The sequence below is a fragment of the Lates calcarifer genome, linkage group LG19 (genome assembly GCF_001640805.2).
Source record: "Lates calcarifer isolate ASB-BC8 linkage group LG19, TLL_Latcal_v3, whole genome shotgun sequence".
Taxonomy (NCBI): Eukaryota; Metazoa; Chordata; class Actinopteri; family Centropomidae; genus Lates; species Lates calcarifer.
In genome coordinates, this window is record NC_066851.1 from 16,140,003 (window position 1) to 16,166,336 (window position 26,334).

At 36.4% G+C, this 26,334-nt stretch overlaps 2 protein-coding genes across 2 annotated transcripts; both read left to right on the forward strand.

The window, feature by feature from the left end:
- The first annotated feature begins 80 nt into the window (after window positions 1-80).
- LOC108874847 (uncharacterized) lies at window positions 81-8,554 on the forward strand. Its single transcript, XM_018663390.2, has 15 exons — window positions 81-478; window positions 2,769-2,972; window positions 3,106-3,189; window positions 3,285-3,389; window positions 3,498-3,653; window positions 3,840-3,983; window positions 4,125-4,268; window positions 4,600-4,743; window positions 4,879-4,986; window positions 5,098-5,217; window positions 5,347-5,391; window positions 5,529-5,576; window positions 5,678-5,704; window positions 7,157-7,309; window positions 7,400-8,554. The coding sequence occupies exons 1-15, from the start codon at window positions 469-471 to the stop codon at window positions 7,684-7,686; spliced, it is 1,779 nt and encodes a 592-aa protein (XP_018518906.1). The 5' UTR covers window positions 81-468; the 3' UTR covers window positions 7,687-8,554.
- On the forward strand, window positions 7,706-24,952 carry si:ch211-266g18.10 (titin). Its single transcript, XM_051078324.1, has 41 exons — window positions 7,706-9,578; window positions 10,750-10,809; window positions 10,978-11,070; window positions 11,339-14,449; window positions 14,824-14,919; window positions 15,178-15,273; window positions 15,550-15,606; window positions 15,877-15,942; window positions 16,202-16,249; window positions 16,351-16,398; window positions 16,522-16,569; window positions 16,901-16,942; window positions 17,066-17,113; window positions 17,214-17,279; window positions 17,383-17,433; window positions 17,507-17,551; window positions 17,692-17,760; window positions 17,946-17,993; window positions 18,082-18,150; window positions 18,336-18,383; window positions 18,529-18,573; window positions 18,663-18,704; window positions 18,785-18,853; window positions 19,039-19,086; window positions 19,370-19,420; window positions 19,563-19,607; window positions 20,267-20,311; window positions 20,522-20,554; window positions 20,645-20,692; window positions 20,788-20,850; window positions 21,131-21,174; window positions 21,352-21,403; window positions 22,250-22,297; window positions 22,423-22,464; window positions 23,233-23,280; window positions 23,399-23,440; window positions 23,881-23,925; window positions 24,012-24,053; window positions 24,154-24,198; window positions 24,280-24,315; window positions 24,446-24,952. The coding sequence occupies exons 1-41, from the start codon at window positions 8,906-8,908 to the stop codon at window positions 24,529-24,531; spliced, it is 5,901 nt and encodes a 1,966-aa protein (XP_050934281.1). The 5' UTR covers window positions 7,706-8,905; the 3' UTR covers window positions 24,532-24,952.
- Window positions 24,953-26,334: the final 1,382 nt, after the last annotated feature.

A 26,334-nucleotide genomic window follows, 5' to 3' on the forward strand; every position in this document is an offset into this window, starting at 1 on the left:
CTCCCTGTGGTCTGCTCTGACCTATACCCATGTGAGGCACCAATAACATGGGGTGGGATATTCTGTCAGTTCCCCCTCACCCTGCCCAGCTCTGTGCTTAGCTTGGCTCTTTCCTCCCCTGTGTTGCTTTCCTTTGCCCTGCCGTCCCCAGACCCCCCTCTGCAATGCTGCCGCACTGGCAGCTCCAAATTCCTCCCTATCACCTGTAAACTTACAATTTATATTTGGTTTTCCAATTACTTCCATTTTCTTAATCTTGGAGAAGTTCAACCTGTGGATTTCATGGATCAGGAAACAAGGCTGTGATCACCAAGTTAAAATGGAATAATTAACTCACTGCAGGTTTTTTTTTTTTTTAGTGGATGCTGATTGGATTTATACTGAAGCTGTAACTGTCCAGTCAGTTCTGCATGAGGAGGCTTTGCCCCCAACTCAAAGGATTATACCTGGAATAGTCTCCATATCACCATGGCTGAAGGTAAGACTGCTACACCTCTGAAGTTAACAACACTTACTGTTTGCTATGGCACAACAAACCTCAATCATATATGTGAAAAATAAATGGTAATGTTTTGATAGACTGCGTCATCTTAGGAAATATCATCTGTTGAAAGTTGGTTGCTATAAATACAGGATATCATGTAGCCAGAGTATTAGCATTGCACTCTTGTGACAGACGTGACTGCTGGTGGGGCTGACCTCTGGGTTTTCAGCCGTGGTGGAAGAAGTACTCAGATTACCTAAATAAAAGTACCAATACAACTCTGTAAAAATACTCCATGACAAGTTAAGGCCTGTATTCAAATTCCTACTTAGTATGAGCAAAATGTTCTGTGGTAAAATGTCCCCTGTTACTGACACATTATTATAGATGACATTATTAGATTGTTATACTGATGCAGCTATGTGTATGTAACATTTTACTGTTGTAGATAGTCAAGCAGGATTTGGTTTAAACTAGTGTATACACTGTAAGGCAGTTTAGTCCAGTGGTTCCCAATCTAGGGACTGGGCCCTTTCAAAGGGTCACAGGATAAATCTGAGGTCTCGTGAGATGATTAATGGGAAGAAAAATCAATGTTCTGATTCACAAATCTGCTTTTAGTTTTTGGAGTTTCCTCTAGTCTTTATTTTTTGTGAAATATTGGATGTATTGGATGTCTTTGGACTGCAACCAAATTTTAAACAAGACCATATGAGAAGTTGAGAGGGGAAATTGCTTCCAACTCACAGACATCTGTCTAATCTGTTTACTTATGAGGTGTCACGAGCCAAATGGCTGGAAACCAATGGTTTAATCACAACACTTGTGTGCATCATATGTTTTTAATGCTAAATCTTAGCAGTAATAACTATATCTGTGAAGCAGGAACAATATTTCCCTCATATAAATGTAGTGGAGCAGAAGTATGAAGTAACATTAAATATATATACTTAAATAAAGTACAAGGACTTAAAATGTTATTTAAGTACAGTACTTAAGTAAATATGCTTAATTTCTTTCTACAGCTACTTTCCAGACAGTTCAAACAAGTGATATTTTACAGCCAAATATTTTGTGCATTGAATCCTCAGGCCTTGAATAAACAGTGTTCATGTATGGCACAATAACATGAAGTTTTCCTTTATAATTAGTAAAAATCTATGGTGAAATACTGACACCACCTGTCCATCCTGAATAGTTCAGCTGCATGAAAGGGCTACTTTTCTTAGCATTTATATATATGAGGAAATGAATCATGAGTGAGGTATGCTCAGAGTTCATTCACAGTTGGAAGGTGTCTCTAACACTCTGGCACCAGGTCCATGTTGGAAAGTACAGCAGTGTGGCTTCTCAGTTTGTTATTGACAAGTGACACTGTCATGAATTACTGTCGCAAGCATTTTCCACTGTATCAAACCTGTGGGAATCACATGCAAATATGTTTTTATATTCTATGTGATGAAATTGGAGTAGCTGAGTCCTGCCTTTTCTGATCTGTAATACCACAAGATGTTGAAATTTCAAATAAGTTTATGTTGATTAGGAAAAAAACACTTCATTAGTTTCACCTAATTCACACGACTCATTGATGAGCACACAGGAATGGGATGCCATTCAATAAATGCAAAAGTTAGCCACACTGTCTTCACCATGTTATCTGTAAATCCTTTCATCAAACATGAAATATCCTCCACCTGTCTGGGTTTAGCAGCAGTGTGAAGATGATGAGGCTGGAAATGTGGCCACAGAGGATCATTATTTTTCCATTCATGCCACATTCACTAAGCCATTTGAAAGTTAGAAGTTATTGTCTTACTGACACTCGAGCTCATAAAGAATTTACTAACTCCAAATTAATGGGGAAACAGCTTATTTTCACTGCTAGTGGATGCTTTAAATCTGTTTTTACAAGATGACAGCATCTTAATACAGTAGATTATCTCATAGGAATTTCTGTTAATAACGATTTTCAAGATAGTTATGCATCACTTCTTATCGATTGCTGAACCACATCCTCTTTTTAAGTGGAGGATAATGATAGCAGAAAGATATTATTTTACAGTTGCAAAATAAACTTGTAAGTACACTGTGGTGGACACACTGTATAAATTTGAGCATATGTTTGGCATTTCTGTGCCATTGTATATGCTGATTCTGTTATATTTCCAATAGGCTAATATCAGGAGATACATTGGCCCTGTTGATCAGTATTACATACCAATGTATTGGTATAAAGATTTAGATAATAAGTGTTCTCAGAGTGACTTTGCTTTATCACATACAGGAAGCAAAGCCGCCTCTTCCCCTTCAGCCGGTGGGCCCAGTGGAGCAGCAGAACCACAGACCAGCTCTCTCAAGTCCAAAGGTCTGGGGCTCCTCAGGAAGGTAAAAGTGTCTGTGGAGCTGTTGTTCGCACTGGCTGCTCTACTGTCCTGGGTGGTTGTGGGAGTGGTGATGTTTGACTTTGTGGAGTACAAGGCAGTCCCTGGTAAGTCATAAATATCCTAAAAATGTTTCTTTTTTAAGTTTCAGTCATCAGATCTGCAGAATAATCAAGGCGTGTGTATGCGTGTGTGTGTGTGTGTGCGTGTGTGTTTGTGTGTGTGTGTGTGTGTTCTCAGACATTCAGCAAATTGTTACGGACCCTGTGCAAGCTGTAAATGATGCCGTTGATGAAGTATCCAGTCTGCTCAATAAATTTCAAGGTACAGAAGAGAAACAACATGCACAACACACTGTTTTTTATGTTTAAAACAAGTTTTGTAACACATAACTCTTGTTTTTTTTCTGGGCCTTCCAGAATGTGCACCTGATTTAAGTGACCCCATGTCTGTTGCCACTTACGCAGCTGAAGAAATATCGGGAGCAAAAGATGGAATTGTTCGATATTTTTCGGATGAGGAGGGTATGAAGTCTCGCTCATGCTCAAAAATCACACACACTTTCAGGAAAAGAACGTTTTAAGATAAATGCGATGTAACCACATCTATGATAATCTCCCTCCAAACCACAGGAAACTTCTATCTCAGCTACGTTGACCCTGTGGTCATTGGTAGACGAGCTTTCCATTCATCAAATGACTTCATGTGTGGAGTGGTGGGCTCTGTCAGGGACACACTGTGCGCTATAGTGGATACTGTGTTGGATACTATATCAGATATAGATAAAGGTATGTGTCCTATGTTTTAATAATTCCAAAGTAGAGACTTTGTTTGCCTTCCCTTTTTCACATACAAGTAAATAACATAAAAGTAGTGCTAATTACCTGAGTATGTCTTGATAAAAAGACTAATCTTTATGTGAAACTTGAAATTAATTAGAACTTTTCCTTAACAAATCTTTTTGTTCTTCTTAGGAAAAACTGACCTTAGCTATATTGACCCTGTGGTCATAGGCAGAGATGTCTTCAGTGTTACTAATGAGTTCATGTGTGGAGTAGAGGACTACATCCAGGCTGTGTTTTGTGCCATTTTGGACACTATTCTGGATGTAGTGAAAGGTATTCACTATCCTAATTAAACATCTGTCTAATCTATAACCTCTTAACATTTAAAATGACTATATGACATATGAAATAATGCTGTAGTGATTCTACGCATCTGTTCTTAGCATTTATTTTGTTTTGATTTGTTTCTCTCAGGAACCATTGACATTAGCTTCATGGATCCTGTGGTAATTGGCAGAAATATCTTCAGTGTTAGTAATGACACTGTGAATGGAGTAGCAGGTTACATAAAGGATGTGCTCTGTACCATCTTAGACAGTATACTGGATATAACGAAAGGTAAGTGCTCTGTGTTTTAACCTTTGTATTGTTTACATGTTATATTACCAAGTCTGTATTGTTTAATTGTTAGCTTGTGTTTGTTGTAGGTGCATAACAGTGTAAATTAGTCTAAACTAGTTGCTAAAATAGAAATTTAGATGGTAATTGTCAGCTAACTGCAACCGTAGATATTTGTTTTTGTATTGAAAATAATTAATTACTGACTAAAAGCTTTTCCTTTAGGACCTTAATTGTCTTTTCTAATGTCTGTATAACAAAAAAATTGAGTCTGTTCGATCCAGTAACTCACTGGAGCTGAATTGGCCTGAATGTGTGTTGCTCTTCTCAGGAACCACTGACATTAGCTTCATTGACCCTGTGGTCATTGGCAGAAATGTCTTCAGTGTTACTAATGACTTTGTGAGTGGAGTAGCAGGATATATCCAGGATGTGCTTTGTGCAATTTTGGATGTAATACTGGACACAATAAAAGGTAGAGTACCTGCCATGATTTCTAGGCTTCATCTAATCTGTCTTGCAATTCAGTGTATATATTTCACTGTAGCACACTAACTGCAGTTTTCACAAACTTCACAAGCCTTACTGTTTTGACTTCTCTGCTGGTCAGATATCCAGGATGCTGTGGGATTCAGTCCCATGTCGGTTTTGAAGAGAACAGCAGAAATCACCACAGAACAGATAAACATGCTTGCGAGCTACGTCATCGGAGAACAAGGTCTGTTTCAACAGAACAATACAAATTAAAGGGATACAAAAACATCAATAAATGTGGTAATACAAATATTCTGGAGAGCAGCTCTGACTGTGTTATGTGCCGATTTTTCAGGGATCATGCCGGAAGTGTCCATCGACCCCATGAAAGTCGTGGAAGATGCTGTGTTGGAGGTCACAGACAAGAAAGATTTGTTCTTGGCGTACATGTCAAGCATGTTCATTGGTGATCAAGGTATGCTTATGGCATTAGTTGTTTATTCTAGCTTAAATGTTTCAATAGTATTGATTGGCAAAAGTAAAAATTCACACACTTTAAAAATATACCAACACCTCTTATGCATACTCTCTCTTCTTGTTCTAGGTGAACCTATTGCGACGCCAGTTGTAAATGTAGTGACTGAAAAAGGTTCCACTTTTTTATTACAGTTTTAATACAGACCTAGAAGCATATTGTTAGCATATATTAATTATTCTTATAAATACTCATTTGCCATTAATTGCGCAATTAACATTAACAACGTGTCTTTGTTTCTCTTTATTTAGATGAAACTGTAGCTGCCCCAGGTGATGTAACTTTGGTGAGAAGAAAAGGTAAGTACTGGCATTATTATGCAACTTTGCTGTCACATTAAAAATCATCCTTTTAAAATCAAGCTAATTGTCTTTTATTACCATATCATTTTGAAACATAGGTGAATTTCTACCACCCTTTGAGAAAGGTAAGAAAATTTCACCACATGTTGCTGCTACATACATAAAAATGTGTTTTTGGACAGGTTCAATGTGTGTTGCCAGCAAATAGTGTGCATAGACTTGTTGAGTGCCATTTTCCATGCATGCTTGCATTTATTTTTCGTTTTTCTTCTTAAAGTCTGCCGTATGTCATGTTCAGTGTAATACAGCAACCCTGGGGTACTATGAAACTGTGTGTCAGTCTTTGTTTGAATTAACTCCATTTGCACTTATTACATTATAGGACAAACATGCATCATAACCACTGTACATTTTTATTGTAATAAATGTCTGTGTGTGATCAAGTTGTTATGGATTTTGTGACTGCATCTCTCCTTCTGTACGTCACACTGACCATCTGTTGGATATGACATTTCATGGAACTCAGCATTCATTTGTTTTTGTAATCAAGTTGTTTTTGTTCCAGTCATCATGTTTTATGTCCTTTGTTTTAAACGGGGTGGAATTTATATTGCACATGTACATTTGTCTTTAATATGTGTCCTTTGGAGTTGCATTTCCCTTGCCTGCATTGTCCAAGCATCTTCTGTACAACCGACCGACCGACTGACTGATGTCTGTACTTCAGCTATTTAAACATTTCTGATATACTGTTTGTATCTGGGCTGTTTGTACTGGATGACGTGTGATTTTGTGTGGAATATTTCATTTTACCTTTGCATGGAATCATACAGCAATGAGAATATTATTGACCATTGTCATTTTGGAAGGTGCTAATGGGAGGAAAATGTCAAATGTCATTTGCAATACGCAATATTTTCTTATAGTCAAAAAGCCATGTGAAAAGACTCAAACCAACAATGTATTGATCATACCAATAAGTATTAGCCACAGCCTGATATATGTTGTTCCTCTGTGGTACTAGAGCTCCATTGTTGTCTGATTTGAGGGTCTAGAGACACTCTAGTGTTATATGCTATACAGATTGTAAACCACCTGAGTCACATTTGTAATTTATTACATTGGACTAAATAAATTAAACTGACTTAGCTATTAATATGAAGCTAAAATACTCAACAAATGAGCAATGTGCTCATGCTTGAATAATGTTTGGTTAAAACTACAGTACCCAGCATTTAAAAGAAATTATTAAGACTTAGAGAGTAGAGAGTGCACGAAGAGACTGAATAACACATTATTAGTTTTGGTCTTTTCATGGGATTTATTGACAGTAAGAAAAATATAGAACAACTTCAGGATTATCCTTTAGGCTAATTTTAACAATATCATGATCAAATAGGAAAAATCACTAACTGCAGCATGTGGTGTATACCATATAATGTTATGAGTGGCCATTGTCATTGTTGCCATTTCACTTCATCGTTCCCTCTGTACCTTTAAAACAAGTTTGGATCAGCATTTCCATGTGAAAAGACATGAATGTAAGATAAGAGAGATGATAAGGGCTGATGATACAGTTACAGAGATTATGCACGCCGCCAAAGATGAAGCTACTCCTGCTGCAGAGTTAAGTGAAGACTCAAAGATTGTGGAGGAGGAGGAGGAGGAGGCTGAAGTTCCCACTGAAGCTGTCAGTGAAGCAGATGTGCAAGAGGCAGATGAAGATGATGGTATTCATATGGTTTTTCTTTAATACTCACATTCATTAGACAGATCTATTACAGGCACAGGCACTAAATTTGTCACTATCACATCACTAGTGAAACTTGTCAACCTTGAAGAAACAGAACATGAACCACCACTGGAAGAAGGGGGAGTTCTTGATGATGACATCAAGGAGGAGGAGAAAGAAGAAGAGGCAGAAGAGGTAGATACTGAGGAAGAGGAGGAAGAATTAAAAACAGAGGAGGGTGAAGGAAAGCAAGGAGAGGGAGACATTACAACAGAGGTGGTTGATGAGGAAGAAGAGGAGCAGGAGGAGCCAAAAACAGATGAAGAGGTGATAGAAGAGGGGGGAGGAGGAGGAGGAGGAGGAGGCAGAAACTGAAGATTTGTTAGAAGATGAGGAGGAGGAGGAGGAAGAGACCAACACTGAGGTTTTGGTAGAAGATGAGGAGGAAGAGGAGGAGGAAGAAGAAGAGGATGCCAAAACTAATGATCTGGTAGAAAATGAGGAGGAGGAGGAGGAGGAGGAAGAAGAAGAGGCCAAAACTGAAGATTTGGTAGAAGATGAGGAAGAGGAGGAGGAGGAGGCCAAAACTGAAGATTTAGAAGAAGATGGGGAGGAGGAGGAGGAGGAGGAGGAGGAGGAGGAGACCAAAACTGAGGATTTGGTAGAAGATGGGGAGGAGGAGGAAGAGGCCAAAACTAAAGATTTGGTTGACGGTGTGTTGGAGGAGGATGAGGAGGAAGAAGAGGAGGATAAAGAAACTGAGGAGGAGGAGGAGGAGAAGAAGGAGGAGGAGATCAAAACTGAGGATTTGGTAGAAGATGAGGAGGAAGAAGAAGAGGATGCCAAAACTAAAGATTTGGTAGAAGATGATGATGAGGAGGAGGAGGCCAAAACTGATTTAGTAGAAGATGGGGTGGAGGAGGAGGAGGAGGAGGAGGAGGGGGAGGAGGAGGAGGAGGAGGAGGAGAAGGAGGAGAAGGAGGAGACCAAAACTAAGGATTTGGTAGAAGATGAGGAAGAGGAGGAGGAGGAGGAGGCCAAAACTGAAGATTTAGTAGAAGATGGGGAGGAGGAGGAGGAGGAGGAGACCAAAACTGAGGATTTGGTAGAAGATGGGGAGGAGGAGGAGGAGGAGGCCAAAGCTGAAGATTTAGTAGAAGATGGGGAGGAGGAGGAGGAGGAGGAGGAGGAGAAGGAGGAGACCAAAACTAAGGATTTGGTAGAAGATGAGGAGGAAGAAGAAGAGGATGCCAAAACTAAAGATTTGGTAGAAGATGACGAGGAGGAGGCCAAAACTGATTTAGTAGAAGATGAGGAGGAGGAGGAGGAGGAAAGGGAGGAGGAGGAGGCCAAAACTGAAGATTTAGTAGAAGATGGGGAGGAGGAGGAGGAGGAGACCAAAACTGAGGATTTGGTAGAAGATGAGGAGGAGGAGGAAGAGGCTAAAACTAAAGATTTGGTTGAGGGTGTGTTGGAGGAGGATGAGGAGGAAGAAGAGGAGGATAAAGAAACTGAGGAGGTTTTGGCAGAAGAGGAGGAGGAGGAGGAGGAGGAGGAGATAAAATCTGAGGAGGTTTTGGCTAAAGAGGAGGAGATGGTGACCAAAACTCAGGAAGATTTGGGGGAAGAGGAGAAGGAGGATGCCAAAACTGAGGATTTGGTAGAAGGTGGGGAGGGGGAGGAGAAGGAGGAGGAGGAGGAGGAAGAGGAGGCCAAAACTGGTGAAGATTTGGTAGAAGATGAGGCGGAGGATAAAGCAAAAACAGAGGAAGAGACTGAAGATAAAGATCTTCATTTGACTGAAGTAAGAGACAAAGAAAACATTGAAATGACCGACACTGATGTCAAAGATCAGTTTGAAAAAAATGATCAGGACAATCAAGATTTAGAAATAGAAGATGATGAAGCTTTAGAGGAGGAAGGAGAAAAATATGAAGAAATAGGAGCTGAGATTAAGGTGGATAATGAAGATGAAGACCAAGAGCCATCTGTCCAACAACTTGATCTCAAAACTCTGTCGGCTGAAAAGCTTGATAACATCAGCGTTGTACCTGAATCTGATGATGAAGAAGAAATTACAATTATTCCACCTAGTTTGGACCAAGATGAATACTTTGATGATCATGATGAAAACAACAACAACAGTGAGAGCAGGAAAACTGAACCTAAACGAAAGAGGAAAGTTCATATTCCTTTCGAGAGGGTAAGAAGAGTTGGATCCAGAGCTGTTCACAAAGAAGAAGAGCACCTACAAAAACATGACACAGGTACCAAACTCTTACCATTATCATCACATATTTCTCATCATGTATTTTGGTTACTGGGTAATGAAAATGTTTCTGAATGGTGAGTGTGTTAATAATGATAAATGTACAATCCTATGGAATGACGGTGTGACATAGTGAATGCTTTTTCATCAGTTGGTTGTGACACAACTAAAGGTAACGGATATTTGTTCAACAATTGATGTAACATGTTTGATATTTTCCTTTCAGTGATTTTTGTGTTAACAATGTGTTTGTGAATTTGTTTTGTGACTGTGTTATAATCATCAAGCAGAGTATCAAGGTTTCAAACCAACAGAATGATTTTTATCACAGGTGTTTCATTCATGATTAGTTATGGATTAAAGAATTGCTCTAACATTTTACCAAATAAAAACTGTTTCTTGTTTTAGATTAACAGGAGTCTGCACCATCTCAAAAGTACTGTCCTCAAATGTTCCCAGCTGTTCACAAGTCTAAATAAAACCCAGGTACCTCCTGGATGTATTTAGATATAGCAGAAAATAATCAAATAAGACACTTTGGAGTTGTTGGGTCAAGATCAAGTCAGGTTCAATTTAGATCAGAACCTCATTTTCAGTTATGTGTGAATAGCTGTGTGGAAAGAGGATCTGAGGACCAATACAGTACACCACCTTTGCACCATTCTCCTTTGGATGACTCAGTAAAGACAAATCTATTTCGCATGGTGCTAATTGTCTACAAATGTGTTCTCCTTTTAAACCAGACATTGCCTTAGGCAGTGAGCTATTATTACAGAGAACAGCTAGATGGAGCTAACAGGCTGAGAAAAACATTGTTTCTGGATGAAGAGATTAATCAGTATTGATGGTTCCATCTGCCCTTCACAGTGAATTATTTGTCATTGAAAAAAGTTACTGAATAACCGCTTCTCTTCTTCTTCTTTTTTTTTTTTTTTGTACTCCACTGCGGTCAACCTCTAACACTTAAGTCTGATTGTTTTAATAATATGTCATGATCTAGCTTATGGTGTGTTTTTGATCATAGTGTAGTAGTGTAGTGCTTCTAGTGCTTGTGCAAGCATGACTATTAGTCACAATGATGATATTACACGTCTGATTACTGTTCAGAATGCCACTGTTATATACTCTCTCTATATATGCTTTACATATTTCTGTATAATATACAATAGTTCTCAAAGAAGCAAAAGAAAGACATGCAATAAAAGAAGTTAAAGAGGCCATTATCAAAGGTAATATCCATATGTTTTCCACCTTCTATGTTTTGCTAACTCCCAGAATTAATTTTATTTCTCTTAATGTTATTAGTAAACGCGTTGATTTGGTATAGTTCAGTGAATGTTCTCTAAACACAGGAGCACCTGTTAGTTTTCATCATTGAGATTTATTCCTGCTTACAGACCTCAAAGCTGCAGAAATTGAGAAGGACACCAAACTAAAAGAAGAAAAGCCAAAGGCAAAAACTCTTGAGAAGAAACCAGAGAGGCCCAAAGGTAATCATGCTATAATGAAATTACAAAACACTGTTCAAAAGTGTGAAATGTGAAATATGTCCTGAAACTGTACTGCAACTGTGCTGTATATGCAATACATATTAATAATACCATGGAAAACAAAATACTACACAAATGTGCTTCAGTATTAGCAACCAACCAGAAAGGGCACGGGGTACTTTTTTTTTTGCTTTAAGATTGTTCCACCTTTAAGTCTGTTTGACATCTTATAGTACATGAAAACTGACACTTTCATGATTGCTTTTAGAAGAGACAAAAGTGAAGAAACTGCGTCAAGAAGATAAAGTGAAGAAACCTCCCAAAGAAGAGAAAGAAGTTAAGAGGCCTGCTAAAGAAGAAAAAGAAGTCAAGAAACCACCTAAAGAAAAGAAAGAAGAAGAGACAAAAGTGAAGAAACCTTCCAAGTTAGAAGTTAAGATATCACCCAAAGAAGAGAAAGAAGTCAAGAAACCACCTAAAGAGAGAGAGGTAAAGAAACCCCCCAAAGAAGAAAAAGAAGTCAAGAAAGCCATCAAAGATAAAGAAGTAAAGAAACCACCCAAAGAAGAGAAAGAGGTGAAGAGACCAGTAAAAGAAGAAAAAGAAGTCAAGAAACCACCTAAAGAAGAGAAAGAAGTCAAGAAACCACCCAAAGAAGAGAAAGAGGTGAAGAGACCAGCAAAAGAAGAAAAAGAAGTCAGGAAACCACCTAAAGAGAAAGAGGTGAAGAAACCACCTAAAGAAGAGAAAGAAGTCAAGAAACCACCCAAAGAAAAGAAAGAGGTGAAAAAGCCTCCCAAGGAAGAAAAAGAAGTCAAGAAACCACTCAAAGAAGAGAAAGAAGTCAAGAAACCACCTAAAGAAGAGAAAGAGGTGAAGAAACCACCCAAAGAAGAAAAAGAAGTCAAGAAACCACCTAAAGAAGAGAAAGAGGTGAAGAAGCCTCCCAAAGAAGAAATAGAAGTCAAGAAACCACCCAAAGAAGAGAAAGAGGTGAAGAAACCACCCAAAGAAGAGAAAGAAGTCAAGAAACCACCCAAAGAAAAGAAAGAGGTGAAGAAGCCTCCCAAAGAAGAAAAAGAAGTCAAGAAATCACTCAAGGAAGAGAAAGAAGTCAAGAAACCACCTAAAGAAGAGGAAGAGGTGAAGAAGCCTCCCAAAGAAGAAAAAGAAGTCAAGAAACCACTCAAAGAAGAGAAAGAAGTCAAGAAACCACCCAAAGAAGAAAAAGAAGTCAAGAAACCACCTAAAGAAGAGAAAGAGGTGAAGAAGCCTCCCAAAGAAGATATAGAAGTAAAGAAACCACCCAAAGAAGAGAAAGAAGCCAAGAAACCAGCCAAAGAAGAGAAAGAAGCCAAGAAACCACCCAAAGAAGAGGAAGAGGTGAAGAAACCACCTAAAGAGGAGAAAGAAGTCAAGAAACCAGCCAAAGAAGAGAAGAAGGCAAAGGAGCCTCTCAAAGAGGAAAAACAAGTCAAGAAACCTTCCAAAGAAGAGAAAGAAGTCAAGAAACCACCCAAAGAAAAGAAAGAGGTGAAGAAGCCTCACAAAGAAGAAAAAGAAGCCAAGAAACCACCTAAAGAAGAGAGAGAGGTCAAGAAACCACCCAAAGAAGAAAAAGAAGTCAAGAAACCAGCCAAAGAAGAGAAAGAAGTTAAGAAACCACCTAAAGAAGAGAAAGAAGTTAAGAAACCACCCAAAGAAGAGAAAGAAGCCAAGAAACCACCTAAAGAGGAGAGAGAGGAAAAGAAGCCTCCTAAAGAAGAGAGAGAAGTCAAGAAACCACCCAAAGAAGAAATAGAAGTCAAGAAACCACCCAAAGAAGAGAAAGAAGTCAGGAAACCACGTAAAGAAGAGAAAGAAGTCAAGAAACCAGCCAAAGAAGAGAAGGAGGTGAAGGAGCCTCCCAAAGAGGAAAAACAAGTCAAGAAACCTTCCAAAGAAGAGAAAGAAGTCAAGAAACTTACCAAAGAAAAGACAGAGGTAAAGATACCATCCAAAGAAGAGAAAGAAGTCAAGAAACCAGCCAAAGAAGAAAAAGAAGTCAAGAAACCACTCAAAGAAGAGAAAGAAGTCAAGAAACCTTCCAAAGAAGAGAAAGAGGTGAGGGAGCCTTCCAAAGAAGAAAAAGAAATCAAGAAACCTACCAAAGAAAAGATAGAGGTAAAGATACCATCCAAAGAAGAGAAAGAAGTCAAGAAACCAGACAAAGAAGAGAAAGAAGTCAAGAAACCAGCCAAAGAAGAGAAAGAGGCGAAGAAGCCTCCCAAAGAAGAAACAGAAGTCAAAAAACCACCCAAAGAAGAGAAAGAAGTCAAGAAACCACCCAAAGAAGAGAAAGAAGTCAAGAAACCACCTAAAGAAGAGAAAGAAGCCAAGAAACCTTCCAAAGAAGAAAAAGAAGTTAAGATACCATCCAAAGAAGAAATGGAGGTCAAGAAACCTCCCAGAGAAGATGAAGCAGTAAAGAAACTGCCTAAAGAAGAGAGAGAAGTCAAGGAACCACCCAAAGAAGAGAAAGAGGTTAAGATGCCTCCCAAAGAAGAAAAAGAAGTCAAAAAACCATCCAAAGAAGAGAAAGAAGTCAAGAAACCAGCCAAAGAAGAGAAAGAAATCAAGAAATCTCTCAAAGAAGAAAAAGAGAAAAAGAAACCACCCAAAGTAGTGGTTGACTCAAAACTATCTAAGGAAGAGAAAGAATCAAGAATGCCTCAGGGGGAGAAAATAGAGAAGGAGGTTAAACCTAAAGAACTGGAGGAAGTAAAGAAGCCTTCTAAGGAAAGGAAAGAAGTGAAGAAACCCTCTAAGGAGAAGGAAGAGATAAAGCCATCTAAGGAGGAGAAAAAAGAAATTAAGCAACCTACAAAAGAGAAAGCAGTAAAAGAGATAAAGAAAGAGGTGGAAGACAAGAAGCTTTCTAAAGAAGAGACAGTAGAGAAATTGCCTTCTGTTGAGGAAAAAGAAGTTAAAAAGGCTGCAAAAGAGGAGAAAAATATAACAAAGCCTGCAAAAGAAGAAGCAGAAAAGAAATTCAAAGAGAAGAAACAACCAACTAAACCTTCTCAAGAGGTGAAAGAAGAGGAAAAGCAGGAGAGGCCTTCCAAAGAAAGGACAATATCAAAGAAGCCATCTAAAGAAAAACAAGAACCAGAGAAACCCTCTAAGGAAGAAAAAGAGCCTTCAAAACTTCCTATGAAGGAAGAAAAAGAACTAAAGAAGCCTACCAAAGAAAAGACTGAACAAAAGAAGCCCTCAAAGAAACAAGAACAGGAAAAACCTTCCAAAGAAAAGAAAGAGGTCAAAAAGCCTTCTAAAGAAGAGAAAGAAATAAAGACTAAAGAAGACAAAGAACTTGTCAAGAAAAGAGACGCACAGATAGGTACATGTAGGCTCTGCATGGCTCTGTAAAGCAGTACCACAGTGATATTTTAAGTGATACTTTTAAGTGATATTTCAGCATGACACATGCTGACATGCTCACAATGACAATGGTAGCATACTGACATTTAGCAGGTATAATGTTCATCGTGTTCACCAGCTAAAATATACGTATGCAGTTTTTATAATGTTACAATATTTTCCAGCATTAGTTGTACTTTTGATGTAGCTACTTATATAGGGTCCCAAAGAGAACCCTGACTGCATGGGCCTAAAGAAGGCTGAAAAACTTTCATTTGCTCAGTGAAGCAAATAGTTCTTTTCTCCGTATAATTTATGTGAAACTTATAAATCAGCTTTGCCTTTTTATTTCAGATGATAAACCCAAAAAAGCTGTAAGAAAAATTAAAGTAGTAAAGAAAGAGGTGGCATCTGTCCTGAAGAAGGAACATCTTAATGCTACAAAAGCAGGTGAGACAATAATAGCCAAATCAATAAAATGTATCTATACACAGCCTATTTTGTCATTTAGGTATTACTTGGTAAGCCTTTTTGTTAAATTGCCAATAGCACATAGGAATGAAATCTTAAGGCCAATATTCTGTCGAAATTCTGAGATTAACATAAATTTTAAGACATAAAGTAAAATTCTGGGAATAAACTAAATTCAACAACACCCTAACTCTGATATTGACAACTGTGGTATGATCTTCATGTACTTCATTTCAGCTGTTGAACCCAAGAAACCTGTAAAGGTGCTGAAATTTGCTAAAAAGCAGATAGTTCCTATTCTGAGAAAGGAACATGTGAATGTTACAAAAACAGGTAATTAAGAAGTTGCAACTATACTGCATATTAACTTGAATTTATAGCATGTGGGATCATAAATAATAATCAATCAAGTTTGGAAATAGCTTGAAGTCCCAGTGTACAGCATGTGTTGCATAGAGAGCATGCCTCAGCATGTGATCTGCTAAAACTGTGATCATAAAAGAGTTATTAGCACAGAGCTTGCCAAAAGGCTGGAGTTATGGAGAGTTATGGAAATATAATGGATGTAATGGATTATACTTCTAAAATATTTCTAAAAACTTTCCCCAGTGACAGAGGTTCCTGAAGTTCCTAAGGTGAAAGCCAAACCAGAACCTGCAAAGAAAGGTATAAGCATGGTTTTCTTCTTTGAAAATTCTGTAAAGTCTGTTTAGGTGTTCTATAATCTAATTTCCCATAGACCTGTAAGTGGCATTATGAATTTAATCACATTCTGGTCAGATATTATGCCTAATTTTCAATTTGTTGACACATCTTTTTATGTGAAAAACACATAAAAAGGGATATACACTATGAAGTATCACATCATGATTAGTGATCTACTGTATATTTATACCTTAAAATTGAAGGTTTTTTGATGTCATAATTTTTCACCAGTGGCAGCTCCCAAGGAGCCCAGGAAGGAACCAAAGCAAAAAATAAAACCTAAACCTGTAAAACCAGGTAATGCCAAGACTTACTGATACTGCAGGTCTAACCCATTTGGTTAGAGTGTATGTTCCTGTTGCTCAGAGAGGAACATACAGAAAGATATCCCATCTGAAACTTAGGAAACCATTCACGTGCCAATTATTATCCTTAAAATATAAAGTAGGCAATAGTAATTTATAAAGGTAACATTAAAAACTACTGAGGTATTGTACAGTAGATTATCTGCGATTGATAAAGACTACATGTATTTTCACTTTACTGTAATCCACAGATATTGATGCAGTGAAGGAAAAGGAAAAACCAACCCCTGCTAAGAAAGGTATGATTGTTTTTTGTTTTTTTTGTTTTTTTAAAAGGTCTTCATGAATGATGCATATTTCAAATCAATGATTACATTATAAATCACAAATTCCACTTTAGAAGTTGAAGTTTCTGAACCAAAGCTCAAACCCACACCTGTTAAGAAAGGTACAGACCTTTAACATTTATAACCGTATTACACTATGACATTATATTTTTGTATAGGGCACAATCTCTAATTTCATATTTTAAAGGAAGTTCACTATTCATGACTAACCTTTGTGTTTTTAGATGCTGAAATTGCCAAAGGCAAAGCTAAACAAGCTCCTTCAAAGAAGGGTAAATTTACTGTTTACATATGTCATACTTAACTATTTACACTGTACTCATAGAACGTGCCTAAACACCTTCCAAGAACAGAGTAACATCTTTGTTATCTATATGTTTCTTTGAGAATACTTTGACACAGAGAAAGCTTCATTATGCTCTGAACACTGTCTTTTATGCATCAAACGTGGAGACACTAACTTAAAGCAGCAATGTGGCACTTTATTCGCACAATACAGATAATTAATTTCAGTTTGAAAGGCAGTTTGACCAGGTTTTTAATGTGAACTCAATAAATGTAAGTGATCAACATGCTAACTTTGTACCCTGTTTTGTGACACAGAAGTTCCAAAGGAAAAGGCCAAAGCAGCTCCTGTCAAGAAAGGTAACATTCACATTATGAGTTTTCAAACTACAACTTCTTGGTGATATTTTGGTCATCAAAATTATTAATTGCCATAAAGAGAATAAAATTAATTCATTGTAACACTGTGCTTTTGACACACAGAGGTTGCTGCTCCAAAAGTAAAGGCCAAACCTATCATATTGAAAAAAGGTAAGACTGGTACATGTCTTAATATACATAAGAATATCAAACTGACTACATCTTGAAATGCAATTACATGTGTATTTGTTTCCCAAATTTTTGTTGACAGAAGAAGGCACTGCCAGAAATGTCTCTCTAGTAAAAGAGAGAGTCAAAATAGTGCCTATGAAGAAAGGTGATTTTCTTTCATTTCATGTGTAATTGGCTTCAGATTTTTCCATACTGTAGTGAGGCAACTTAAAGGTCCTAAACTGTTTTTGTTTCCTTTCTGTTTTCAGAAGTCAAGATACCAAAAGAGAAGATACCAAAAGAAGTCTCTGTAAAGACAGGTACAACACATTAAATGAGATTGATGAGTTTTGGTTTTGTGTTTAGAACATTAAGACATGTTTTCTTTGGCAGCTGAGGTTTCAAAACAGAAGCCCAAACGGGTTGTAACAAAGAGAGGTAAGACTGAGTGATCCCTGTATTTAGCTTTATGTTATCTGTCATTTCTTTGGATGACAAACAGCTTGTATGTTGATGATTAAATAATAAATAATAATCAAATCAGTTGATTTTTTTTATACTAATCTAATTTCTTACAGAGACAGAAGCACTACCCAAAAATGTATCTCTTACAAAGGAGAAGGTGAAGGTAGTGCCACTGAAGAAAGGTACATCTTTTTGTTTACACAACTTTTACTAGAAATCATTTTTATATGCACACCAATATGCCCAAGGTGTTTACTGGTTAACATGTATTTATTTCTGAAGGACTGCTATTTTTCATTTTACATTTTATTCAACTATCTTTTTCACAAATTCAAAGCTTAAAGCTATATTATTTTCTCTGTTTTAGTGCCTGTAACTCCAAAAGAGAAAATCAAATCAGCACCAACAAAAAAAGGTAGTTATAACAGTGATTGACCATTATACAGATCTAATATTTTAAAGGACTTAATGTAGTCATTATTATTATTAATCAATAATTACAGAGGCAGAAGCACCACCCAAAAATGTATCTCTTACAAAGGAGAAGGTGAAGGTGGTGCCACTGAAGAAAGGTACATTTTTTTGTTTACACAACCTTTACTAGAAATCATTTTTATATGCACACCAATATGCCCAAGGTGTTAACTGGTTAACATGCATTTATTTATGAAGGACTGCTATTTTTCATTTTACATTTTATTCAACTATCTTTTACACAAATTTGAACCTTAAAACTATATTATTTTCTCTGTTTTAGTGCCTGTAACTCCAAAAGAGAAAGTCAAACCAGCACCAACAAAAAAGGGTAGTTATAACAGTGATTGACAATTATATAGATCTAATATTTTAGAGGACTTAATGTAGTCATTATTATTATTAATCAATAATTACAGAGACAGAAGCACCACCCAAAAATGTATCTCTTACAAATGACATGTTTTCTTTGGCAGCTGAGGTTTCAAAACAGAAGCCCAAACCAGTTCTTACAAAGAGAGGTAAGACTGAGTGATCCCTGTATTTAGCTTTATGGTTTCAATGTTATCTGTCATTTCTTTGGATGACAAACCTAAAATCTTTTTAATAGAACCTGCTCCCCTTAAGACAAGACCAAGACCAGTTGTTAAAGGTAAGAAGACATTTATTGTATGTTCATGATTAAATAATCAAGCAGTTGATTTTTTTTTATACTAATCTAATTTCTTACAGAGACAGAAGCACCACCCAAAAATGTATCTCTTACAAAGGAGAAGGTGAAGGTAGTGCCACTGAAGAAAGGTACATCTTTTTGTTTACACAACCTTTACTAGAAATCATTTTTATATGCACACCAATATGCCCAAGGTGTTAACTGGTTAACATGCATTTATTTATGAAGGACTGCTATTTTTCATTTTACATTTTATTCAACTATCTTTTACACAAATTTGAACCTTAAAACTATATTATTTTCTCTGTTTTAGTGCCTGTAACTCCAAAAGAGAAAGTCAAACCAGCACCAACAAAAAAGGGTAGTTATAACAGTGATTGACAATTATATAGATCTAATATTTTAGAGGACTTAATGTAGTCATTATTATTATTAATCAATATTTTTTCTGTGTGTGTATTTCTTGTATGTCTGATTGCATGTATTTTTTTCTACTATCATGTCTTTACAGTGGGTCAGTTTGCAGATATTTGATTTATGCAGTGCATCATAGTGTAGGAGCAAACTACACCAACTGTTGCTATAATAACATGCTCGCTGTTACGATGTGCTGATATCTTTGTTGTTATAACTGTTTGCCTTAGAAGCTGAAGTTCTCAAGGAGAAGAAGGCCGAGCCAGTGACTCCCAAAAAAGGTTTGTCTTCTTATGTTTTTGATTTCTTTACAGTTTTTTTTCTCTTACATCTTTAAACACATTGTGCACAGTGCAGTAGTCTCTTGTTTTATTCTTACCTTACTACATACATTAGAGTTAATAGGATCATTTATTATTATAGCACCTGTTGCCAAGGCAAAACCAACACCTGCTAAAAAGAGTAAAGGTATACAGCAGAGTTGTGTGTTTGTAGTGCTTTTTTGTAGTTTTTTAGGGTCTGCTGTAGAAACCCTTCTTGCAGCACTGTAGCTGTATTAATCCAATTGAATCCAAGTCAAGTTGAGTCATGATTTATTCACTATACATGTAGCTGCTGGTGATATGCTTTACTGCCACATGATAATGACCCAGCTGAAAAATCTATTCAAAAATATCATCCATAACTGGTTTATTTAAATTAACAAAATTCAGTAAACATTAATATAATTTCAAAGACATGTTGAGAACTTTTATTCGTGAATATCAAAAATTTGTCTTTTCACTGGTATTGTCAAGTGAAAACTGACTTTTGTCATTTTCAGTTTGGTCATTTTCACGTTTAAACTTGACTTGAACATTTAGATGCTTCGCTGACAAATGTTTTTTCTCTCATGCTGAAAAAATTTCTTTAAAACCCCCTGGACAAAATAAAACACTATTTTCCATTTTTAAGAAACCTGGAGCCCAAGAACTTGATATTTTAGAGATGCAAGTTTTTCACACAGTGGCAATAAAATGCTTTATCTAAGCAAAAAAGCTGCATTGCATCTGTGTAAAAAGCTTCCTGAGCTTGTAGCTTTTCAGACTGAGTTATTGTGAAATTTAATCTTGTTTCTTTTGATGTAGAAGCTGTTGTGAAAGAAAAGGCAAAGGCAAAGCCCTCAAAGAAAGGTGCTACTTTATGTAATGTAATAGGTAGTGTAGGTACATTTTCCACTTCACAGAAAAGCTACAATATACAAGACAGATGTCCAGACAAGTTTCTCATCTAACTAACACATCTGAGTCACATCTTCAGTTACACTCAGTTACTTCTTACATCCATCACTTTTCAAAAAGCCAAAATTACCATGTCACTTATTATTTCCTCTTTCTCTTTAGAACCTGAGGTCAAGCCAGCTCTTGCCAAAAAAGGTAATGCACATACAATCCACCAATATTTGGCAAAATCTAATTATGTTTAACATAACAACAGAAATGATTTTCACCTTGTCTCATACTCAGAGCCAGAAGTTACAAAGGAGAAGCCTAAACCAGTTCATGAAAAGAAAGGTAAATCTCCTGTCTTATACCAAAAAGATCAAAGGTCAAACTTTTGCACTTACTTCACAATTGTGATGTTGTCACTGTTGTTGCACTTGAATTAGCTCCTTCTAAAAGAGAGGATGAACCAAGAAAAGAAAAAGTCAAATCACTCCTAAAGAAGAAAGGTAGCCTGCTACTGCCCTCTGCCTGCAGATGATTGGGGTTGAACCTTACAAAAATGATTCTTATCACCTAATTATATATAATTAGAGAATAAGAATAATTATATATAATTAGAGAATAAGAATAATTATATATAATTAGATAATTATCATCTAACAATAAGGTGATAATTATGTATTACAGTAGTATTACTAAAGCAAACATAATCAATCTAGATAACAGATCTACTTGAATATGAATATGAATTAATATCCTCAAATGTTTATACTCTTGTTTACTCAGAACCCAAAGTACCAGAGGAAAAAGTCAAAACAGCTATTAAAAAAGGTATAAAACAAAAAACATCTACTTCTCTCACTGTCATGTTTTGAGACAAATATATGTAGTTATTATGAAAAACAACAGCACTTTTTTTTATCAGTGGGTAATTGTCCATTAATGTGCTGTAATTACACACCAAGTGTAATCATGAATAGACTTTTATATAAATGTATTTTCTTCCTGATGGCGCAGCCATTTTGAAGGAAAAGGTCAAACCAGTGCGGGTAAAGAAAGGTACATTAGTGGTGTTTCAGTAGAAGCAGTAATCCATATAACCAGTGTGGGATTGTGATTACAGTGATCCAGCCACAAAATGTAGGTCATTGTGTTTTGTGAAAGCTCTGATTGGATTGCTCAGCAGGGGAAACAAGCATTTTGCCTATGAGATCAACAGTAAAATACTGTAGAGAATATCAGAGTTACAGGAGAGTGATTTCTCTGCAGCATCTCCATAGGCAAACAGCTGTTTCTTTACAGTCATCCTTAGGAATACTGTATGCTTGTTGAGCCAGAGATAGATCTGCAAAGCACTGCATAATTTTATCAGGCTTTTATAACTCACCTCTTAACTTCTAAACCATAGCCAATAAAGAGCTGAAACTCAGATGTCCACCAAACATTTATAAAGTCTTGTAAATGTTGAAATGTGTGGAACATGCTACAGATTTGCAGATTCTACCTAAAATTATTATTTTTGTAAAAATATGAGGAGAATATGAACTAGGCATTGCACAGAGACAGAAGTATCAAAAGTGGGCAAACCAATGTTAGCATCCTACAAATAAAAGCATGAAATATATTCTGGCTCTGTGCACAGTTATCAGATGCATCAGTTAGTCTTTTTGTATTATTGTATAAAAATCAAAAAGGCACAAATCAATAGTGTTTCTCTGTTCAATAGAGATTAACTCTGTAATACTTTTAACAGCTCTCTAGCCGTACATGCTTCATGCTCTGCAAGCTGCTTTTAAGCTTTTTAAAAAAATATTTTTTGTTGTGTTAACGCTGTGGTTCATGCTGCAGTGTACAGTATGTCTATGTCCTGATCGCTCATGTCTGACCTTAGTTTTCCTTTTGCAGAACTGGAGACTCCTAAAGAAAAGGAAAAACCTGCTGCAGTAAAGAAAGGTACAGTGCTTGGTACAGTGTTTTTATATCACCGTTATTCATATTAGTCTATCATGCTAAAGAGTATACTGGTGCATGTTTCATGTCTGTGTTTCATCAATTACATTTTTTCCCTGATGGCGCAGCCATGTTGAAGGAAAAGATCAAACCAGTCCGTGTGAAGAAAGGTACATTAGTGGCGCTTCAGTAGAGGCAGTGCTTCATATATCCAGCAGCAATAATCTGATTACTACATGTAATCTGATTACAATATGAAGTAGTTTGTAAAATAGTCTACCAATCTTTTATGGACAACACCTAAAAATGAAAGATTATAGACAATTTAACTGTCAGCAAGAAAGAAATTCATATTTCTAGATATGCAGTATATTGATCTGTTGTTCATAAATCTTCATTTTGGAGGCAACAAATATATTAATATCAGTTTCACAATATTTTCCATTGTCTTACTGAACATGTATGCTGGCTAATATGAGCAACCTTGAGAAGTTGCTGCCATTTTCTGATAAGCCAGACTTTAAAAAGACCTTTAATATTTAAACTAGTGGCTTTATTAATTATTAATGAATTATTTATAAGATCTTTTAGATATAGTGGGATTTCACAACCTACCCAACCCAAAATTTGTTTTCACTTATCTATTGACCTATAAAGTTACCGTTTACCATTGATAAAGCCAGTAGTAGTAGTATGAAGGGTGGCTTATTAGAAAGTGGTGATGTTAAATCAGCTTCAGCCGTCATGCGTTATATATCCTGAAACTAAAACATATATAAGTTACATTGGCTTATATATGCAAGACAGAAAATCCCTTTTTACCTGCACCCAAGAATATCATGGGACATTAATTCTGAAACATTACCTTTCTTTCCCAACCATGAAATAACACTGTAATCCATTTCTTGCCTTGTGTTTGTTTCATATTTGTGAAACAGAGCCTGAGGTTTCAAAACAAAAGGTCAAACCCACTGCAACAAAGAAAGGTATTGAATGCAATTAGCTTTGAGTAATTATATCACACTGATTAGTATTTCATTCATTTATGGAAAATAACTTTAGCAGAAAAATTGCTGATTTGTAACAATTTGGGATTATTTGCAGAGGAGAGAGTTCTTAAGGAGATACAGGCGCCTGCAAAGAAAGGTATCTTGTTTATTAAGTGACTAAATTTAAACAGTGGAGGGAGCATTCATATAATTTATGTAGAAGTAGCTCTACCACATGGTAAAAATACTTTACAAGTAAATGACCTCTTACTCCAGAAAAAGTTAAATATTATTAGTAAAATGTACTTTAAGCATCAAAGGAAAAGTGCAGAAAAAGTATAGATGTACAATATCGCCCTATGAATTGTAGTGAAGCAGAATAGTACAGCAGCTTGGCAATATTCAAGTAAAGTACAAGTACCTGAAATTTGTACTTAAGTACAGTACTCTGTGACCAAATAAACAGCTTTACACTACACATACTACTGTATACTGTAGACCTGAATTATCCATGAGCAAAACTTTTTCTTTCTTTCTTTCTTTCTTTCTTTCTTTCTTTCTTTATTTATTTATTTATTTATTTATTTATTTATTTAGAAAAAACAGTTGAGAAGAAGGCAGCCAAAGAGAAGAAAGCTGAAGGTACAATGTGTGATCAGCTTTGAACATTAAGATAATCAAATCGTTTGAATGTTGAATTATGAATATGAATCTTTTGCTACTTACAGAGGACAGAGTTCTTAAAGAGATACAGCCACCTGCAAAGAAAGGTATCTTGTCAAGTAAAGAAACTGCTTGCTTGAGAGTTTGAAAAGCGTTAATGGAGCTTAATTTATTTTTTACACACAAAAAATCCTATATTTGTTGTAGAAAAACCTGTTGAGAAGAAAGTTGCCAAAGAAGAGAAAGTTAAAGGTGCTGTATAGATGTGCTATAATTCAAGATCATTTAACACTGTATTGTTTTATGGTTAACATCTTGTTCTCTCTTTAACAGCAGAGCCTGCGGTATCAGACAGCTTTCTTATGGAAGGTAAGTATAAATTCTTTTCTCATAACTGAAATATTACACAGTGTCAAATTGCAAGCTCAGTCCTCTCTCTGGCTGCCAAAGGAAGGCGAGGAACATTCTGTCCTGACCTGTCCTGTTACTCCCTCTATAGATGAGTTGCCCTACTTCCAGTGTTTCTTTGTGGATGAGGACGAGGCCCAGTTTCCATTCTACGCCTTCTCGCCTCTGCAGATTTGAAGCTTCAGCCTGACTCCAGCCTGAGGTTTACAATGTAGTCAATTTCGTGATAATGGCAAGGTCACATCACACCCTCTGCTGCTGAAATGCAGCTGCTGTTCACTGTTGGTCTTCAGTAGAAAACCCTGGACAGCAGAGGATGACAGGTGATGGACCATTATTTTATTTCCAGATTTGGTTGAGCTCTCGTACCAAATACATGCAGCCAATGTCATTCCTTTCCATTTCCTTCTGATATTTCTTTTTCTTTTATTTTTTGTGTCCAATTCTCTTGAAAGGAAATATTGTACATGGAACAATCTATGTGTATTAACTTCTGTGGATCAGTCATTGAGATCCTAAAAGCAACATATATAAGTACTTTAAATATATCAACTGCTCACTTCATTTTCTTGTAGTGAGTCTGTAAAAAAAAAAGAAAGACATCTGTACTACTGCACAATAGTGCGTAAACAGGGTACAAAAATGGCCACAGCCACTAATCCAAGGCTGACAGGGGTTCAGATCCTCTAAGCCCAGATTTACTTGAAAAGTGGTTTGTACAGTAATTGTACATTATGCTCATCATGTGTGTAGTTTTAGATTTTTTCCTTATTGCACAGTAGATGGCAAAATTTTTAATATCCTGCTTTTAATGCCCTTTAATCAACAATTGGGCATTTATAGTGCATGTGCTTAATTCCATAATTCTTTATACTGGTTAATTCATTTCAAAGAATTTTTGTTCTCACACATTTTCCTCTTTTTCTACCCTACTGGGCACACAAAAGGAATCAAAGAATTAATAACAGGAAATGAATCTCTTTGCATTTTTAAAGATACAGCACCAATATTTTTTTTTCTTTTGTTTTGTATTTGTTATGTGTCAAAAGGAATGACTATGCAGTATATAAGAGAGCTCCCAATCTTACTGATGAAACACTACCTGAAAAGTTAAAGTCTTATTTAAGTGTACCATCTGGACATCTGCACCAGCTCCTCATTTTGACATTGGTGCTAATAAGAAGCTTTGCATTACCTGAACTCTCAGAATGAGGTTTGAGTTCAGCTTCACATTTTAATTGTTTCTACCATCAAGTATCAGATTCATTCTGTAACTACACTGATAGACCAAAACCACTCTGTGACTGACTGGTCACTGGCTGTTTGTCTGTGTGCACAATGTAGAAACTTGACAAACCTTTTGAGCAGATTTAAGTGGCAAAAAAGTCAAAGAAAAAATTTCCAGGTAAACTTTATGAAAGAGTAATATTGTCTATTTTTAATGCTGCTAGCATACATAATATTAATGTACATCTTATTATGACATATTAATTGTGCTATTTTGCAGCATAATATAAACAGGATTTATATTATAGGGATATCCTGTGCTTGAGATGTACAGGCAGGGCTACAAAATGTCAGATTGATTTTGAATACTGATGTTGGTCATAAACCCAAAGCCAAATGATGTATTTGAAAATCTCTGAAAAAAACATACACAGTAGCAACGATGGCGTTAATGTGGTTATGTTTAAGTCTGGTGACATCTTTGATTATATCTGTTCATCATGTGATCACGCTCTAAGTTGTTACAGAGGGCGTCACATGCTTGGACACATGGTCTATGATGTAAACTGGGACATTAATTCTCAGTCAGCTTGTACCAGCTGTTATTTACATATAGCTCTTTACATTTTGCTCCATATGCTGCCTAGAGAACAGTTATTACGGCTTGTGGCACCAATCTGAGTCCACATTAAGTTAAATCCACTTATATCTTTTATTCAAATTATAAGAACAAACTCTTAATTAGTTCACAGA